General features: G+C 44.3%; 1 protein-coding gene across 1 annotated transcript in view; it reads right to left on the bottom strand.

Moving 5' to 3' along the window:
* The window catches only part of LOC310791583 (intermembrane lipid transfer protein VPS13C-like), a gene marked incomplete at its 5' end in the record, with an annotated part of 101,032 nt that overhangs the window by 5,720 nt on the left and 73,806 nt on the right, over nucleotides 1-21,506 (bottom strand). The window contains 7 exons of the mRNA XM_083653250.1: nucleotides 3,129-3,243; nucleotides 9,632-9,755; nucleotides 10,954-10,999; nucleotides 16,411-16,574; nucleotides 18,142-18,217; nucleotides 19,280-19,393; nucleotides 19,722-19,803. Coding sequence (XP_083509376.1) covers nucleotides 3,129-3,243; nucleotides 9,632-9,755; nucleotides 10,954-10,999; nucleotides 16,411-16,574; nucleotides 18,142-18,217; nucleotides 19,280-19,393; nucleotides 19,722-19,803 — 721 coding nt within the window. The remainder of the gene's footprint in view (nucleotides 1-3,128; nucleotides 3,244-9,631; nucleotides 9,756-10,953; nucleotides 11,000-16,410; nucleotides 16,575-18,141; nucleotides 18,218-19,279; nucleotides 19,394-19,721; nucleotides 19,804-21,506) is intronic.

The raw sequence follows: 21,506 nt of genomic DNA, 5'->3' as shown, positions 1-21,506 counted from the left end.
GAAACAGACAGACACACAGCACTGACAGCAGGAAACAGACAGACACACAGCACTGACAGACAGGAAACAGACAGACACACAGCACTGACAGACAGGAAACAGACAGACACACAGCACTGACAGACAGGAAACAGACAGACACACAGCACTGACAGACAGGAAACAGACAGACCCACAGCACTGACAGCAGGAAACAGACAGACACACAGCACTGACAGACAGGAAACAGACAGACCCACAGCACTGACAGATAGGAAACAGACAGACACACAGCACTGACAGACAGGAAACAGACAGACACACAGCACTGACAGACAGGAAACAGACAGACCCACAGCACTGACAGATAGGAAACAGACAGACACACAGCACTGACAGACAGGAAACAGACAGACACACAGCACTGACAGACAGGAAACTGACAGACACACAGCACTGACAGACAGGAAACAGACAGACACACAGCACTGACAGCAGGAAACAGACAGACACACAGCACTGACAGACAGGAAACAGACAGACCCACAGCTGACAGCAGGAAACGGACAGACCCACAGCACTGACAGACAGCAAACGGACAGACGCACAGCACTGACAGACAGGAAACAGACAGACACACAGCACTGACAGACAGGAAACAGACAGACACACAGCTGACAACAGGAAACCGACGCATAGCACTTACAGACAGGAAACAGACAGATGCACAGCTGACAGCAGGAAACAGACAGACACACAGCACTGACAGATAGGAAACAGACAGACACACAGCACTGACAGACAGGAAACAGACAGACACACAGCACTGACAGACAGGAAACAGACACACACACAGCACTGACAGATAGGAAACAGACAGACACACAGCTCTAGCTGTGTTTCCATTACAGTTTTTCGCAAAAGAATTGCGATATTTCTACAACTTCGACAATGTACAATTGCGACTTGTAGGCGTTTCCATTGAAGTTGCGTTTGAGTGATTCCCCGTTGCAGCAGCTGCCACAGTGATTACGCACGGGGATCTGCCCCATATCCCGTCCCCTGCATGCTCAAATCCAACCAATGGTCAATGCAAATCCCAACATGAAGTTACAATGCATATAAACGAGCCTGATTATCAATTCAAAAGAAAATGAGTCGCAAAATGTTGCTGGCTGCGTGAATGCAGTCAGCGCGACAGGCAGAGGAAAAAAGGTAGCCTAATAGCCTACAACTGGTCCGATTTAGAGATGGAGGGGGGAAAAGGCTGATTTGGTTCTATAATTGCACCTGAAACGTGTGCAATGTATTAGCCTACTCACAGTCACTGTATTCACTTCAGACAGCACCACCGCACCAGTGTGTGCTTTTCATCCTCTCATCTCGCCGCTGTGCCAAATGCGCGCACACAGGCAGCCTGCTGTCACCATGGACCGATTTCTGCCATTAAACATTATCTAATTTGCCCGGCTACGCTTTTGCATAACACTCGTCTTTCTGCTAGGTAGCGTTGCTTCAAAGTTTTCCACTTGCTGCGGAGGTTTTGACACGGCTATCGAACCTTACTTACCAAACTTATTTTCCGCTCCTTTTCCAAGGGATAATATGGGTCACATGACGTGCAAATGCGAAAAATGTGTTTCCATTACACTTTTGCGATAAACTTCTATATCGACACGTCTGAAAAACCACCTCATGAGAGCGAAAAAACTTTTTGCGATATTTGGGAGGTTTTTCGAAATTCACGTGTTTCCATTACCCAATTTCTATTGCGATATTTAGATTTTGCGCATTTCTGAGGGTAATGGAAACACAACTACTGACAGACAGGAAACAGACAGACACACAGCGCTGACAGACAGGAAACAGACAGACGCACAGTGCTGACAGACAGGAAACAGACAGACACACAGCACTGACAGTAGGAAACAGACAGACGCACAGCACTGACAGTAGGAAACAGACAGACGCACAGCACTGACAGACAGGAAACAGACAGACACACAGCACTGACAGTAGGAAACAGACAGATGCACAGTGCTGACAGTAGGGAACAGACAGACACACAGCACTGACAGTAGGAAACAGACAGACGCACAGCACTGACAGTAGGAAACAGACAGACGCACAGCACTGACAGACAGGAAACAGACAGACACACAGTGCTGACAGTAGGGAACAGACAGACGCACAGCTGACAGACAGGAAACAGACAGACACACAGCACTGACAGTAGGAAACAGACAGACGCACAGCACTGACAGTAGGAAACAGACAGACAACAATGGACGATATTGAAGGGATGGTGTTCTTGATTCTCGGTAGGTTCTTGCTCATTTGACCACGGCTTAGTTTTGCGCGTTGCCATTTAATAGTAGTAAAAGTCGTATGATTATGGTAGAAAGAAGTAGTCAGTGGAAAGGAATTGCAGCTGCTACAGTAGCCTGGCTATTTAAATATGGCAGGTTTTTGTGCAGGATATCTCGTGTCGCGCAATGATGACAATTCTCTCCAATCAGCAGTTTGCAGTGTTTTCACCTCACCTTTTGGTCTCACCTCAGCTCGCTTAGAACCTCGACGGAGGTGTTACCAATAAAACTACCAGGTAATAAATGTATGTACCTAACGTAAAAACAAAAAAACGAGTAGAGTTGAGTCGAGCCAGTGGTGGAAAAGCACCATTAAAACAGACTCGAGCTGTACTGTGTGGTTTCACACTCGTTTAGAAATGTTTTGTGCAAAAAAGTGAACTTGTTGTTTAATCAGTTGCATTGTGGAATCACAGATGTAACATCACAGAGTTTGTGCCACACATGGTGTGCAGCACTACAACCCTTGAATAAATCCTCTTCTCCTCGTGTGTTTCAGAGGCTGTAGAGAGCTCAGGTTTAAAGCCAGAGTGAAGATACTGATATCATCTGAAACTAGAAGACCAGTCAGGGCATCCAATGGTCATGACATGTTGTCAGGAAGGGGCTAAATAATGCTCTAAAGTTAGGCTAAGTTTCGCAAGGAAAAACCAGCATGGCCATTTTCAAAGGGGTTCCTTGACCTCTGACCTCAAGATATCTGAATGGAAATGGGTTCTATGGGTACCCACAAGTCTCGCCTTTACAGACATGCCCCCTTAAGGGTTACAGTTAACTCACCTGGAACAGGTCGAAGCCCTGCGACTCGGTCTGGTCGTACGGTCTGATGACGCCGTCCTCCCTGATCAGCCTGACCGGCCGCAGCTTGGTCACTTCCTCTGTCGACTCCGCCGCCCTGACCACACACACACGCACGCACGCACGCACGCACGCACGCACGCACGCACACACACACACACACACACACACACACACACACACACACACACACACACACACACACACACACACACACACGTATGTCAGCCTAATGACAGTGGCTCTGCCCTCAGTTTGATGGTGGAGCCTACGAGCAGGCAGTTTTCTACTCTGCTAAAGATCTGGCTGGCAACTTAAAGGAGGACTTTGCCAATTTTCAACCAGCTTTGTATCGTTACAATGTGGGTTTACGTAGATGAACAATATGTAACTTCCCTCCATTTTCATTCTCAGGCACGGACGTGAACAGATGTTCTGCTCGAGGGCTGTTGTTTGAACTGCAGATTTGTTATTAGTCTTTTTTCTGTATGCGTTCATCCACTGGAGAATCACATGGAGAGCCTTAACGAGCGTTAATGAGCCATACCAACTGGCAGGGGCAGAGTTTCTGCAGGCAGATGAACGGAGATCTTCTCGGTGCAAGAAACATGCAGAGAAGGTAAACTGCATAATACTAGCCACACTGTAATGATACGAATCTGGTTGGAAATGAGCAAAGTCCTTTAAATAAGGAAAGTGACTGGAGAATTTGGGGATTTAGCAAATCAGCTCGACAGTTTTCTGCCCAGATTTCTGCCTTCACACGTCACTGCTGCTGTGTGATGCTGCTTTCAGGATCCATCCATTCTCGTTAACGCAATATCTCAGGAACACCTTGAGGGAATTTGGCACATTTGGCACAAACATCCACTTGGACTCAAGGATGAACTGGTTACAATTTAGTGGTCAAAGGTCAAGGTCACTGTGACCTCACAAAAGACCCTTTTTGGTCATAACTCAGCTAATTATGGCAAAATTTCACCCAAATGTCTAATAGGATGAAATGATGACATTTTAAGTTCAAAGCTCAACTTCACTGTGACATATACAGTATATTTTAGTCATCTGGACAGACATGTTAACTGCAACTTGACTTGTTGATGGAGGCATACAACAACGAGGCGGTTATTTATATATTTTTATATATACAATGGATTTTGTATAGGTGTTTGTAGGTTACAAACATCTACAGTAAGTTACCATGGAAACTCACAATAACACTAAGGACCACAATGCGTTAATTATGCATTAGTAATTACCAATAATCTCAAGCTCATGAGGACTTTTGACAAGCAGAGAGAACATGAAGCAACCGATGCAGAACATCTCTTTGCAAAGGAAGATGCTTTGTCAGAGCGTGCAGGCAGCGCTGAGCGAGGTGCCACAAGCAGCCACCAGGGAGCGCTGAGCGAGGTGCCACAAGCAGCCACCAGGCAGCGCTGAGCGAGGTGCCACAAGCAGCCACCAGGCAGCGCTGAGCGAGGTGCCACAAGCAGCCACCAGGCAGCGCTGAGCGAGGTACCACAAGCAGCCACCAGGCAGCGCTGAGCGAGGTGCCACAAGCAGCCACCAGGCAGCGCTGAGCGAGATGCCACAAGCAGCCACCAGGCAGCGCTGAGCGAGGTGCCACAAGCAGCCACCAGGGAGCGCTGAGCGAGGTGCCACAAGCAGCCACCAGGCAGCGCTGAGCGAGGTGCCACAAGCAGCCGCATTCTCCAACTCAGAGGGACCAAACTCAAACAAAGCAAACTATGTAAAGGCCAAACGGGCGAGTTGCAGTCAAATGTTTGCTGGAACATCTCACCTTATGTTACCTCTACAGTGAAAGCATGGAACAGTAAGTTCATCAGGTTATCCAGAATCCAGCGAGTGGTCACAGTAAAGGATGCAGATTACATGACGGATGGGTCTCCAGTACTGTGGAGGCGGGGCGATGGGGGGCAGGGGGGTGTATTTTGGGGTGACGTGAGGTGAGTGTGTGGGTGCATGAAAAGGTGACATATGTGATACCTCTGAAAAGGTGATTAACTTTTACCTGCTGAACTTTAGCTGACTTTTTAAAGCATGATTAGCAGGTCAGAAGATTTGAGAACAATATCTATTTTAGCCGTGGGCGGCGGTCTTGGTGTTTCAGGGTTAAGAGACATGATGATCCAGACCTACAGTACTGTCTGATTTAGCTCCACAAACAGCTGAAGGTACTGATTGGGTTTTTAATCAAACTGACACCTGCATTAATTCAACAATATAATGTTGCCTAAAATCTAACTTCAAAGCTGCACTAGGCAAGAGTAACGTTTTAAGGAAATGAACCTAAACCTCCTCACACCTAAATGTCTTCCTATAAATCCACTACTGCCTGATGTGAACCAAAGTGCCCTTCTGGGACATGTATTAAACTGATTGATTGATTGATTGATTGATTGATTGATTGATTGATGCTGTTGCAACGTCTTCGAGAGCCTGAGATGTCAACCTCTATGCAGATGACACTATTCTTTATTGCTTTTCACATTCTACACAAGCTGCCATTTTTCATCTTCAACATGCCTTCGGTACTTTGCAAAATCACTGTTGGATGTTAAATTGGTTTTAAATGTATTTTATAGAGCAATAACTTCAGCTTCAGCTCTGCACTTTAACTGTATTGAATGGGTTGTTGTGAAGTTGCTGAAGTGAACTTTGGAATGAACTTGGCACTATGACTGGTGGACAAAAAGTTTGTTACTATTTAGATATGTTCTGATTGGTCAACAAGTTGTGGTAGAAGAAGCACTCCAAACTCAGCATGGCCGTGCCATGCGCTCATTCAGTCAGTCAGCCAATCTCTGAGGAGAGAACAGACGAGGAGAGAGGAGGCAGGGCTTGGATGAATGTTTGGTGTTCTATGTGACTTTAAGACAAAGCTTTTCTTTTCATTAGTCTACATGATTCATAAATTTGAAATGTTTAGGAAGTATATACGGGTGTGGGTGCGTTCAGACGACACCTTTTGCACATGTTTACAAAGCAAAGCGCACTGCAAACAACTGAGATGCGTTTGAGGTATAACTTTGCTAGCATTTAGCTAGCATTAGCCTAGCTTGCAGACACTGTTCAGTGTTTACAAGTTCTTAAAAACTACCTTATTGCTGAAATCATAAACACACAGCTAGCCCCCATTGCCTTGAGTTTTTTTTTACATTCATGTCGTGATGATCATTGAAATGGTAGCACAAGCTCATCTTCCATGTTTGTTTTGCCGTTACTCATGCTTATTGTTTATTGGACGATGCACGGCATCCAATTCCAGATAGCATACGACCAAAACAAAACACAATCATATACCAAATATATTTTACAGTGTACAGTTTTCACTTAAGTGTGTCAGAAATTAACAATCCTCAATCTATCTATTGTAAAGTTTAATATCGCTTTGACCTTGATTTTCTTCCAGTCTCTACAATTGGATGATAGCACATTTATTATGAGATTCAAAATTCATATCCAATTCCGGACACTTATTTTCCACTGTGTCGTGTATTCATATACTCAATATTAATCAACCCTTCCTCTACCTTTACAATGTTACAGATACGTTTAAGAAGTGCAGGCTATGTACTCAAAGCTCTTATTTTTCCATAAATTTACCATCCAATACCGAATCTCTCCACTGTCGCTCAATGTGGGATGTTGTCCGTGACTAAGTTCATAAGTTAGTGTTTGATATTCTTAAATGTGTAGGCTATAGATACTTGTGAAATTTGAGACCTAGGCAGGGTGGTGTTACACATTGGTGGTGGATGAGTTGAGTTCCATCCCTCACCTGATATGTGAAGCATTTTGAGTGTCTAGAAAGGCGCTATATAAATCCAATCAATTCTTATTATTACTATTGTTATTGTTATTAATAAACGTGTAAGAACTTATGTAAATTATCTTTCAGTTGGGAACTCTGTATAAGAATGTTGCTAAAGACTGGAAATTACACAAGTGTCCGAAATTCGATACAATTCCGTTTCCGTTTCAAACACAGAGAGCTTGTAAAAATGTGAGATGCATCACTTTGGCAGAGGAGAGCGCTGATCCTCTCAACATGCTGAAAACGATGAGAAGGAGCGAGCTCAAACATGCTAATGTGCAGAAGGCGTCTGAACGCACGCTGTGTCTGTAGTGAAGGAGCGGTACTGTCGGCTCTTTCCTCAGGTCGGGTCTGTTCAACTCACAATGCTGCAGCATGGCAAGGGGGGCGGGGTTACTCAGGGGGGGCGGGGTTACTGGCAGCGTTAGAGTGATGGACAGGTGTGTGTGGGGGCGGGGTTACTGGCAGCGTTAGAGTGATGGACAGGTGTGTGTGAAGGTGGAGTGTTAATCCAGTCACTTCTCTCTGGCCGCTCACTGAGCACAGTAGTGGTTCAGTATGGAAACACATGATGGATGGAAGTCCTTCAGGTTCTACACAATGCAGACACTTACCTGTCTTGTCTGCGACCTGCGGGGGAAAAACACCTCATGCCAGCACGCTTCCTAGCAAAACTGCAGTCTGACATACAGTTTAAAGCTGCTCTCCTCAATCTGACATACAGGTAAACGAGGGCTGCACAATTAATCCAATCGATAACCAAATCGCAGGAGCAGCTGCCGTTTGATAAATGTGTCACAACATATCATTAAATGCAGCATTGTGGTGCTACAGACAGAGATACCCTGGAGGGGCGTTTCTAGGGAGTGGCACTGGCCACCCCTGAAATCTAATTGGCCACCCCTGAAATCTAATTGGCCACCCCTGAAATCTAATTGGCCACCCCTGAAATCTAATTGGCCACCCCTGAAATCTAATTGGCCACCCCTGAAATCTAATTGGCCACCCCAAAATCCTGAGGGTGCTGGCATCTGTGGCCGACATGACTGTATTTCTAGAGGCTGTGGCAGGCCCAATTCTAAAGCTACAGTAAAGATACTGGCATCATATTAAACTAGAAGATCTAAGGCGTCCATTACTACCAAGCATGTCATTCTAGCCTGTTAGCAAGGGGGGTAAATATCGCCCCAGATTTAGGCTAAATTTTGGCGAGGGAAAACCTGTCTACATCCTTCCTAAATGCCGCACTCAGTGCCACCCGTGCTTGAGTCTGTGCCCCACCTGGGCCACCCCAGTCAAAATGGCCTGGACACGCCACTGATACCCTGGCCTACAAATCATATTCTCCAGAGGCAAGGGAACATGCTTGTTGGGTACAGACCTCAGTAAAAATCCCATCATCATTTATATATTCAGTGAAAATGCAAAAAAATAGCATTCCCGATAAAATCTTGATTCATATCCAATCACAATACCTGTCAATATAATAGCAATACGTTTTCTGTTTTTGCTTATGGTGCAGCCCTAGTTTAACCTCAATATGAAATGCATTTTAAAGCTGATCTCCTCAATCTTTAGGGCTTTTATTTTGATACTGAACTGAGGAGCTGTGCATTTTCCTGCTGGCACAGCAGTGTTTCCTCTGTGTGTTTAGTGATTAAGGAGCGCTGCTTTAATAGCAGTAGCTATGAATGAGTGGACATTCCGTCAAATACTCACACAACAACAAAACAACAACAACAAACAAACAAACAAAGTCCCAGGCATTAACTTATGAGACAAAAAAACACAAGCAGAATGTCAAAATTAGACAGCGCACAAGAATAAGAACAGAGGAGACAACATGGTTAGCACGTTACACTACATGACATGTTCAACACAAAATACAACAAACGGAATGAGCACCGCGTTGCTATGTTAAAGAAGATGGATTTAAAGAAATTCACACAAAACACTGTGCAAAAATATTTAAATACCATATTTCCTCTAATAGTCGATTAAAAGCCTGGTCACTGATACTGGCCGGCCACAAACACAGGCAGGGTAAAAAACAAAGGAAAAAAACAACAGTGAATACAGTAAACTCCTGAGCCCTCATTTATCAAGCCAACATATGATAAAAACTGTGTACGGTCTACCATACCCCCTGCTGCAACACTCGTCATTTATCAATCTGCACATGAGCGCAGGACACGACGAAATAGAGAGGCAAAGTGACCGCCTACTTCCTGCTTCAGCACTGTACCAGAGATTTTCATCCGCCATTTATTTTCCCTTATACATTTTGTAAAATGTTTATAAAAATTGTTTTACTTGTTCAAACCAAACGGTACAGATACATTTAGAAACAGGAGAGACCACATAACATTTCACTCAGACCAAAACGTAAAAGAATTGCGGATTTAAAGAAAATATTTTTTCAATGTAGTTTTTTTAAGTTTTGGTCCGAGTGGAATGTTCTATGGTCTCCCCCGATGTCTGTCTCTAATATAAGCCTGCTTCTGAAAAGACAGTAGTTGAAGTTGAGGTAAATAAAGGTCAGGGGCCAATATTAGAGGAAATACGGTATTACCACCAAAACACAGAAATTAAAATGACACATTAACTGAAGTAAAGGAAGTCTTAAGGAGCGCTTGTTTCGTACCTCTGGATGCCCTGGAAGGTGGAGCTGGCCATGTCCACGATGCCGCCAGTGGGCCGGGCCACCACCCCCACCAGACCCTTCCCGATGCCCTTAAAGAAGCCGGCCGCTCCTTCCTTCTTCGCCCCTGCAGTCACACAGCAACTCAATCAGTCAAGTCATCACCATCACAAACACCCTGCACTCAATAAGTCAACTCATCACCTTCACAAACACCCTGCACTCACCCAGTCAACTCATCACCATCACAAACACCCTGCACTCACTCAGTCAACTCATCACCTTCACAAACACCCTGCACTCACCCAGTCAACTCATCACCATCACAAACACCCTGCACTCACCCAGTCAACTCATCACCATCACAAACACCCTGCACTCAATCAGTCAACTCATCACCATCACAAACACCCTGCACTCACCCAGTCAACTCATCACCATCACAAACACCCTGCACTCACCCAGTCAACTCATCACCATCACAAACACCCTGCACTCACTCAGTCAACTCATCACCATCACAAACACCCTGCACTCACCCAGTCAAGTCATCACCATCACAAACACCCTGCACTCACCCAGTCAAGTCATCACCATCACAAACACCCTGCACTCACCCAGTCAAGTCATCACCATCACAAACACCCTGCACTCACCCAGTCAACTCATCACCATCACAAACACCCTGCACTCACTCAGTCAACTCATCACCATCACAAACACCCTGCACTCACTCAGTCAAGTCATCACCATCACAAACACCCTGCACTCACTCAGTCAACTCATCACCATCACAAACACCCTGCACTCACTCAGTCAACTCATCACCATCACAAACACCCTGCACTCACTCAGTCAACTAATCACCTTCACAAACACCCTGCACTTACCCAGTCAACTCATCACCATCACAAACACCCTGCACTCACCCAGTCAACTCATCACCATCACAAACACCCTGCACTCACCCAGTCAACTCATCACCATCACAAACACCCTGCACTCACTCAGTCAAGTCATCACCATCACAAACACCCTGCACTCACCCAGTCAACTCATCACCATCACAAACACCCTGCACTCAATCAGTCAACTCATCACCTTCACAAACACCCTGCACTCACCCAGTCAACTCATCACCATCACAAACACCCTGCACTCACCCAGTCAACTCTATAGAGTAAACTATAGAGTCTACTAGAAATATTGCGCGCTTCGCATGGTCATTTCTAGGTCGTGTGCTCATATCTAGCACGCTTCACGCTCACCCATCAGCAGGTCAGTTGAGCAGACCCTCCAGCTCAGTGTGTCGTGAGGAAACTTACCCTCCACCGGTTTGGTGATGATGCCTGTGACTCCGCCCACCATGCCCTGCGGGGAGACGAGAGGCGGTGAGTTTGAGACCAATCAGCAAACACAGCCAATTATCTCTGTGTGAAGTGAACCAATGAATCAGACTTAATGGTTAAAGACTCTGGCAATCCACTCTCAAATATCTCTCTTTTTTATAGGATATCACAGCTGATCACATTAATTACTCACCCAAATGAGTCTAAAAAACTTTCACAGCTATTATAAAACCAGGTGCAAACACCATGGACACAACAACCCCTCAGTGTGTATGTCCATGCTGCATGCCCATATCTAATTATGATTGGTTGGAGATTGCTGACATCAGCAATCTCCTGAGATAAATCTGACCATTTTATCTCTACTTTTTCAAACTGCCAAAAACCAATGCAAGGTCAATGGGGTCACGCTGCTGTATGTACGAGCTGACTGAAGCTCACTAAAACTTTATCCACAGTCACACAAAGTACATTTCACTGAGCTTCAGTCAGCTGCTTTGGACGCGGGAGGTCGGCGGATCGGATCCTGCTCCGCCCCTGTGCAAGCCCTTAACACAGGGGCTCACTAAAATGATAAGGGCTCATATATAACACATATGAGCAACTATTTTTCATGGGGGGCCACATGAGAAACCCAGATTGTTGCCGGGGGCCGAACAAATATTGTCATGCCGTAACCCATGGATGGGCAACTTTGATGATAGAGAGGGCCACAAAAAATGTCCTCGCTACCAGGTTTTGCTGAGGGCCGAACGGCACCAGCACGAAAAATTTGGTGCATTTGAAGCCAGGTTTAGAGGAATAACTCATTTTAAATTAACAGTTGTGATGTCATTATTCAGTCTTAACCACCAATATTTTATCCTTTTCTCACTCACTCCTATGTCACCACCTGCTCTGAGGGCTTGAAATTAACTTCTTTGACCACCTGCCAACATGGCTGCTAGATTTTAAAGTTACCAGCCAACTATAATTTCCACTAGCCGAAATGTTTTTCTTGAAATAAACCAGAATATGAGTGGGTTAATTCAAGCATAAGTATCAGTAAGTGGCCCGGGATTCTCAAAGACTGTGTTGAGGGTCACACGAACAAAAATGCACTCTTGAAACTAAAGAAATCCCAAACCAATGAGTTAATTATTTACATTTCTACTTCAATGTAGCCTTTTAGTCATAAAGATTATTGAAAGATATTCCATATTCCAGACTGAAATGCTATAACAGAAGTGGAGTATTGGCCAGAATGACATGGACATTTGGACACTTGGTATCTTGCATGTTGCGTTCAGGTGCACTGTAATTTATTTTTTTTGCAATTCGATCGCGGGCCACACAGGTGGCACTCGAGGGCCGCATGCGGCCCGCGGGCCGTATTTTGCCCATGTGTGCCTTAACATGTCAACACAATGCAGGTTACATTAACACAATGGGTCTGTCTGTAACTCAAGTGAGCTCCTATCACCTAGCTACCTAACTACCGTAAATTCCGGACTATAAGACGCACCGGTGTATAAGCCGCGGGACCAAAATTGACTATTTTTTTCTTCTATAAGCCGCACCGGACTATAAGCCGCGGGTGTTTTGATGTTTAATTACCATATGAAAGGGTTCGTGCACAGAGAGGAATGTCGGGAAAGAGATCGCTGTTTGGGGAAGCTCCCATTTATTAACATTTCAACAAAACAAAACAAAAGTCAGGTCACTAATCCCCAGACAAAATCACACAACAATAGGCTACCGTATATGTGCAGCAAACCTGTAACCAGAGAAGTCAAGTCACTAATCCTCGTCTTCCTCTTCTTCCTGCGTACTGAAACCACCAAAGTCCTCATCTTCAGTGTCGGAAACGAACAGGTTCAGGGTGGCTTCGTCAACCACTCTCCTCTCTCCTTCAGGTGCCATGGCACGAGTCCGATACCTCACGAGTCCGACACCTCACGAGTCCGAAAAAAGAGGCTAACTTCCCCCAGACCCTAACCCAAAACCTAACCTCTCCCACCCCCACGCCTAAACCTAACATCCCCCAGACCCTAACCCAAAACCTAACCTCTCCCACCCCCACGCCTAAACCTAACCTCCCCCAGACCCTAACCCAAAACCATGAGGTGTCGGACTCGTGAGGTATCGGACTCGTGAGGTATCGGACTAGGGGGCAGTCCCCGTGGCGTCATCCTCTTCATCCCGCAGCAGTCCAGCGTTTTGGAACCCGTTGGTAATTGTGGATGTTTTCACACTCCTATAATATTCCGTGATCTTCCTTTGTGTGAATTCGCCGAAGTTTGTGATTTTCTCCTGATAGTCGGGAGGGAGTTGTTCAGTAGTTCTCCCCCGGACGGACAGTCCCTTTTGCCCAGGTTACGCGCGGCTGCTCTGTTTGATCGGCGGCTGCTCTCTTTTAATGCGAGATTGACTGCTTTCAACTTGAAAGCTGCCTCGTGTGAATTTCTGCGTACCTTCCCCATGGTAAGTGAGAGTGTTGCTTCTACTGCTCGTCTTGTTGTGAATATTCCTTGATCTTCCTTTGTGTGAATTCGCCGAAGTTTGTGATTTTCTCCTGGTAGTCGGGGGAGGGAGTTGTTGCCCGAGTGGCCGTTTGCTTACCGTAATTACCATATGTAAGTGGTCACGCACAGAGGGGATTGTCGGGAAGAGATGGCTGTTTGAGGAAGCTCCCATTTACCGTATTACAACATTTCAACAAAACAACATAACACAACACCACCGTTGTTTATTTTTACAGTGCACACAGTGTCCGCGGTGTGGTGAAAAGAGGGCAAGAGAGGAAATTAAAACAGAAGTGGATTTATAGTTAGAAAGAGTGCTAAAAAAGAGAGATTTTTTTTTTTTTTTTTTTTTTTCTGAAAAAATCCATAGATAAGACGCACCGTTATATAAGCCGCAGGGGCCAAAAAACGGGAAAAAAGCCGCGGCTTATAGTCCGGAATTTACGGTAGATACTTGATTAATTAGGTAACTAATTTTAATATAGGTGGATGAAAAAGTACCGTAAATTCCGGACTATAAGACGCACCGGTCTATAAGCCGCGGGACCAAAATTGACTATTTTTTTCTTCTATAAGCCGCACCGGTCTATAAGCCGCGGGTGTTTTGATGTTTAATTACCATATGAAAGGGTTCGTGCACAGAGAGGAATGTCGGGAAAGAGATCGCTGTTTGGGGAAGCTCCCATTTATTAACATTTCAACAAAACAAAACAAAAGTCAGGTCACTAATCCCCAGACAAAATCACACAACAATAGGCTATATGTGCAGCAAACCTGTAACCAGAGAAGTCAAGTCACTAATCCTCGTCTTCCTCTTCTTCCTGCGTACTGAAACCACCAAAGTCCTCATCTTCAGTGTCGGAAACGAACAGGTTCAGGGTGGCTTCGTCAACCACTCTCCTCTCTCCTTCATTGTCACTCAAAACCAACGAACTCCTCTTCGTCACTGTCGGCATCGAACAGCCTCTGAAGCCTCTGACGGCCCTCAGCGCCAGCTGTGGCGTCGTCATCCTCTTCATCCCGCAGCAGTCCAGCGTTTTGGAACCCGTTGGTGATTGTGGATGTTTTCACACTCCTATAATATTCCGTGCTGAGACAGTTCCTCCTGCTGCACCGTCCAACGCCTCACCATTGACTCATCGATGCCCAGGTTACGCGCGGCTGCTGTTTCCCTCTTTTAATGCGAGATTGACTGCTTTCAACTTGAAAGCTGCGTCGTACCTTCCCCATGGTAAGTGAGAGTGTTGCTTCTACTGCTCGTTCTCATGCTGTCGAGAACGAGCAAAGCTTTTTTTTGGTGAAAGAATCCTCCAGGGCGCTTCTTGTTAACAGTCCGAGTGAGTGGCAGGTCGAACGTCAAAGGCACTTCATCCATATTTATGATCTGCTCCGGTTCGATGGAATATTCCTTGATCTTCCTTTGTGTGAATTCGCCGAAGTTTGTGATTTTCTCCTGGTAGTCGGGGGAGGGAGTTGATGGCCGAGTGGCCGTTTGCTTACCGTAATTACCATATGTAAGTGGTCAGGCACAGAGGGGATTGTCGGGAAAGAGAATGGCTGTTTGAGGAAGCTCCCATTTACCGTATTACCGTAACATTTCAACAAAACAACATAACACAACACCACCGTTGTTTATTTTTACAGTGCACACAGTGTCCGCGGTGTGGTGAAAAGAGGGCAAGAGAGGAAATTAAAACAGAAGTGGATTTATAGTTAGAAAGAGTGCTAAAAAAGAGAGATTTTATTTGTATTTTTTTTTTTTTTTCTGAAAAAATCCATAGATAAGACGCACCGTTATATAAGCCGCAGGGGCCAAAAAACGGGAAAAAAGCCGCGGCTTATAGTCCGGAATTTACGGTAACTAGTTTCAGACGTCCTCATGCTTGAAGGTAGCATTGCACGCGACAGGTCACACTGGTGCGGTTTCCATTGAATATACAAGATTTTTTCTGACCAAGATTGATCAAGTTGAATCTCAAAGCATTTGGCAATAAATTTGTATAAAACTGCATGGCTGGGGGCTGTTTTCTCTAACGTTATACTACTTTTATAATCCAGAAAGGTCGAGGCTTCACAGGCTACAGTGAACACTTTTAATTTGAAGGCGAATAAAGGAAATGGTACATAGAATTGACAGACCAGTGTCAATTCAATCTACGAATACACCATTTCCCCTTTCCACCTTCAAATTAAAAGCGTAAAACCCAGCGAACGAAAATGTTACAAACGCTACAAATGAGAAGTAATGACAGCTTATCATTTAATAAAGCACAGTTAAAACGAACTCCACTTACACTTGAAGGTTTGCAATGGTGCTATCATCCTGGCTGTGTAGTCCTGCTTTGGGGCGGGCGGAGCGAGTTCTCTAACATTAGTTATATTAGCAACCTAACTAGCGGCTGCTGTCCAGAACACCGTCAGGTAAGATGCTTCCTACTATTGTTCAAAAGTGACTTTCCTGACACTGTACAAACATCTGACTGCACTAAATTTAAGTAAAGGCTGACGTTATTGACTATCCTAGAATAAAAACGAAAAGAAAGTGAAATATGTTTGTTATTTAGCCAACATTGTTTCACTTTTTTCTGATGCGGTCGGCTTTGTGGGCGTCGCCATTAGGGGCTCGCTTCGTTCTTCTTCGTCGGTTGTAAGGGTTGCAAGGTATCATGGGATACCCTAACCCACCAAAGTGTGCATGGTATGGTTCCTTGAAAATTATCCATAACCAGGTACCTAGAAAGGTTGCAAATTCAGTGAACTTATGTATCAAACTGGTTTCAGACAGCCTAATTACAACTTCTTACCTAGAAATGCCACCTATATTGCTCGTTCACTTGAGAATCAGACAGGCCCGAAGTAACAAAACAAACAGAGTGAACCTTGGTTTTGGACTTTCAGGTGTGAAAACACATCCTGAGCAGCAGCATACCTTCAGAAAGCCTTTTCCTCCTTTAGCCAGACTCTCTCCAAAGTCTTTGGGCGGCCGGTTCATCTCCTCCCGCCGTTTCTGCTGGTACTCCTTGTCCATGGTGATGGCTGCCAGGCCCTTCCCCACCGAGCCCGTGATCCTGGACACCATTCCTGCAGCACCACCTGGTGGACAGATGCTTCAGTTAAAACAGACAACACTGGCAACGCTTGCTTATACAGTAGCATACAGCAACACTTACAGACACAGGGAGTTAGTTCCTAACCCGGTTACACAAGGAAACTGGTTTTGAGGTGACGTTAGCCAATCCTGGTGCTTGTATGGCGTGTTCTGCCCCCAAATGGAGTGGGATTCAGCATGTTCTGCCCCTACGTGAGTGGGATCCGCAGAGAACTGGGCAAATGGCCGCTTCCCTGCGTACTACCGTTTCCAAGCCGAGGCAAGAGTGCTGCCTGCCGGCTTGGAGCATCGACTAGTCAGATAATATTAACGTGTATATTGCTGTAAAACATGTATATTGCTGTAAAACATGTATATTGCTGTAAAACGTGTATATTGCTGTAAAACATGTATATTGCTGTAAAACGTGTATATTGCTGTAAAACATGTATATTGCTGTAACACGTGTATATTGCTGTAAAACGTGTATATTGCTGTAAAACATGTATATTGCTGTAACACGTGTATATTGCTGTAAAACGTGTATATTGCTGTAAAACATGTATATTGCTGTAACACGTGTATATTGCTGTAACACGTGTATATTGCTGTAAAACGTGTATATTGCTGTAAAACATGTATATTGCTTTAACACATGTATATTGCTGTAACAAGTGTATATTGCTGTAAAACGTGTATATTGCTGTAACACATGTATATTGCTGTAACACGTGTATATTGCTGTAACACATGTATATTGCTATAACACGTGTATATTGCTGTAAAACATGTATATTGCTGTAAAACATGTATATTGCTGTAACACGTGTATATTGCTGTAACACGTGTATATTGCTGTAAAACATGTATATTGCTGTAACACGTGTATATTGCTGTAAAACATGTATATTGCTGTAACACATGTATATTGCTGTAAAACATGTATATTGCTGTAAAACATGTATATTGCTGTAACACGTGTATATTGCTGTAAAACATGTATATTGCTGTAACAAGTGTATATTGCTGTAACAAGTGTATATTGCTGTAACACGTGTATATTGCTGTAAAACATGTATATTGCTGTAACAAGTGTATATTGCTGTAAAACATGTATATTGCTGTAAAACATGTATATTGCTGTAAAACATGTATATTGCTGTAAACACGTGTATATTGCTGTAAAACATGTATATTGCTGTAACGCTCTGCAACTTCACAATAAGACTGTAGCCTATTCTGAGTGTTATGGAACACATCTGCAGCCTACCAGCATACCAGCTGGCAATAACAATGCCACAGCAACAACAACACACCTAGAGAAAACGTGTTGTAAACCAGAATCTATGGGACTATCTAGTGGAGAAAAGACAATTTTTAAATCTGGTTGTTTTGTTGTAGATGCGATTTGGCCATACCATACTGGAAACATACTTTAGTGATGTTTCCGGCTGCTCTTCAGACCAGGATGGAGAAACAGACTGGAAACATACTTTAGTGATGTTTCTGGCTGCTCTTCAGACCAGGAGGGAGAAACAGACTGGAAACATCAACAGGTATAAATGTCCTTACCCACAGTGTGACCCAGCAGACTCCGCACTCCAATGACGAAACCTTCAGCAAACTCCTCTGGGCCCTGAACAGCTCCCTGGGAGATGCACGCGCACACACACACACACAGACACACACACACACACACACACGCACGCACACAAACACACACACACACACGCACATGCACACGCGCACACACACACACACACACACACACACACACACACACACACACACACACACACACACACAGCACTGTAGTTATAGTTGGAGTTTGGTGGGCTGATCACATCGTTGCTTTTCGTGGACGATGTGATCCTGATGACATCATCAGTCTGGGACCTTCAGCACTTCACTGGATCAGGTCACAGCAGCTGGGATGAGGATCAACACCTCTAAATCTGAGACCTTGGTTCTCAGCAGGAAACCGGTGGATTGTCTCCTCCAGGTAGAGAATAAGTCTTTTACTCCAAGTGAAGGAGTTCAAGTATCTCAGGGTCTTGTTCTCGAGTGAGGGGACGATGGAGCAGGAGATGGGTCAGAGAATCGGAGCAGCAGGAGTTGTATTGTGCTCGTTTTACCGCACCGTTGTGACGAAAAGAGAGCTCAGGCAGAAGGCAAAGCTCTCGATCTACCGATCGATCTTCGTTCCTGCCCTCACCTATGGTCATGAAGGATGGATCATGACCCAAAGAACAAGATCACGGATACAAGCGGCTAAAATTAGTTTTCTCAGGAAGGTGGCATCTCGCTTAGGGAGAAGGTGAGAAGCTCAGTCATTCATGAGCGACTCGGAGTAGAGCTGCTGCTTCTTCACGTAGAAAAGAGCCAGAAAGTAAGTAAGGATGCCACTTGGTCGCCTCACTAGGGAGGTGTTACAGGCACATCAAGCTGGGCAGAGACCACGGGGCAGAGGGAGGGCTAGGTATCTAGGTCTCCACGCTGCCCTGGGAACGTCTCGGGATCCCCCAGTCAGAGCTGGCTAATGTGGCCAAGTTTGGGGTCCCCTGTTGGAACAGCTACCTCCACAACCCGATCCCGGATAAGTTAAAGAAAGACTTGAGTGTGTGTGTGTGTGTGTGTATGTGTGTGTGTGTGTGTGTGTGTGTGTATGTGTGTGTGTTTGTGTGTATGAGTGTGAGTGTGTGTGTGTCACCTGGAAAGGCTCGTAGAAGAAAGCCTCCACTCCCTCTGACAGACCTCGGATCAGTCCGAACGGGTTTCCCAGCACGTCCAGACCCAGGACCAGCACATACATCTGCTTCAGGAACTGCAGGGGTCAAAGGTCACGTCAGTACAGCTGGTCACATGACGTCATGTCACGTCATGTGAGATCTTAGCTAGTGATTTCATTGCATATAGGATAATGAAATTAAGTCAAGAGCGCCATCATCTGGAGTATTATGGTAAGAGATAATATCCCTAAGATTAAAAGAGTTGACAGTGTTAGCAGCTTTAAAAAAGTGTTCCCGGATAAGTAGGTGAGATTTTTTTGATATTAAGTTTACAAAAAGTACACAAAATATCATTGCCTGTAAGCTTGAGACAATTAAGACAATTAGCAGCGTGTATCATGTAACATTTTGAAATGTACTTACCTGTTCGCTGTAATGTCGGATCACCGCCCACATCAGCTTGTCTCTGCGGTAGAACTGGTACTTCACCTCAAAGAAGGCCAGTCTGCAGGGTGGACAGAGGACAGAGAGGACAGACAGGACAGAGGAGAGAGAGGAAGGAGGTAGGAGAGATAGGAGCAGGCGAGGTACAAGAGGAAGGGAAGAGAAAAGACATTCCACAGTACTAAGTGATGAAACTGCGTGGTTCAATATAAATATAGACACTTTTCACAGAATTGTGTTGGTAGGGAACAGTTTGAAATGTTTATGTTATCAAGTTAAAATCATGTGTAGCAACCATTTTATAAATGCAATAAGCCCCGTGAGGCTGATTTTACAACATCTAAGAGGTGTTTATGGAGAGGTCATATTTTTATACGGTCTGTGGACTCACTTGAAGATGAGGTCATAGTTTTATACGGTGAAGATGAGGTCATATTTTTATACGGTCTGTGGACTCACTTGAAGATGAGGTCATAGTTTTATACGGTGAAGATGAGGTCATATTTTTATACGGTCTGTGGACTCACTTGAAGATGAGGTCAGTTTTATACGGTGAAGATGAGGTCATATTTTTATATGGTCTGTAGACTCACTTGAAGATGAGGTCATATTTTTATACGGTCTGTAGACTCACTTGAAGATGAGGTCATATTTTTATATGGTCTTTAGACTCACTTGAAGATGAGGTCATATTTTTATACAGTCTGTAGACTCACTTGAAGATGAGGTCATATTTTTATATGGTCTTTAGACTCACTTGAAGATGAGGTCATATTTTTATATGATCTTTAGACTCACTTGAAGATGAGGTCATAGTTTTATACGGTCTGTGGACTCACTTGAAGATGAGGTCATAGTTGTATACGGTGAAGATGAGGTCATAGTTGTATACGGTGAAGATGAGGTCATATTTTTATACGGTGAAGATGAGGTCATATTTTTATATGGTCTTTAGACTCACTTGAAGATAAGGTCATAGTTGTATACGGTCTGTGGACTCACTTGAAGATGAGGTCATATTTCTATACGGTGAAGATGAGGTCATAGTTTTATACGGTGAAGATGAGGTCATAGTTTTATACAGTGAAGATGAGGTCATAGTTTTATACGGTGAAGATGAGGTCATATTTTTATACGGTCTTTAGACTCACTTGAAGATGAGGTCATATTTTTATACGGTCTGTAGACTCACTTGAAGATGAGGTCATAGTTTTATACAGTGAAGATAAGGTCATATTTTTATACGGTCTGTAGACTCACTTGAAGATGAGGTCATAGTTGTATACGGTGAAGATGAGGTCATATTTTTATACGGTCTGTAGACTCACTTGAAGATGAGGTCATAGTTGTATACGGTCTGTGGACTCACTTGAAGATGAGGTCATATTTTTATACGGTGAAGATGAGGTCATAGTTTTATACGGTGAAGATGAGGTCATATTTTTATACAGTGAAGATGAGGTCATAGTTTTATACGGTGAAGATGAGGTCATATTTTTATATGGTCTTTAGACTCACTTGAAGATGAGGTCATAGTTTTATACGGTCTGTGGACTCACTTGAAGATGAGGTCATATTTTTATACGGTGAAGATGAGGTTATAGTTTTATACGGTGAAGATGAGGTCATATTTTTATACAGTGAAGATGAGGTCATAGTTTTATACGGTGAAGATGAGGTCATATTTTTATACAGTCTGTAGACTCACTTGAAGATGAGGTCATAGTTGTATACGGTGAAGATGAGGTCATAGTTTTATACGGT

This window comes from Poromitra crassiceps (assembly GCF_964638095.1).
Source record: "Poromitra crassiceps genome assembly, chromosome: 16".
Taxonomy (NCBI): Eukaryota; Metazoa; Chordata; class Actinopteri; order Beryciformes; family Melamphaidae; genus Poromitra; species Poromitra crassiceps.
The sequence above is the reverse complement of the archived record's forward strand: the minus strand, read 5'-3'. Positions and strand labels throughout refer to the sequence as shown.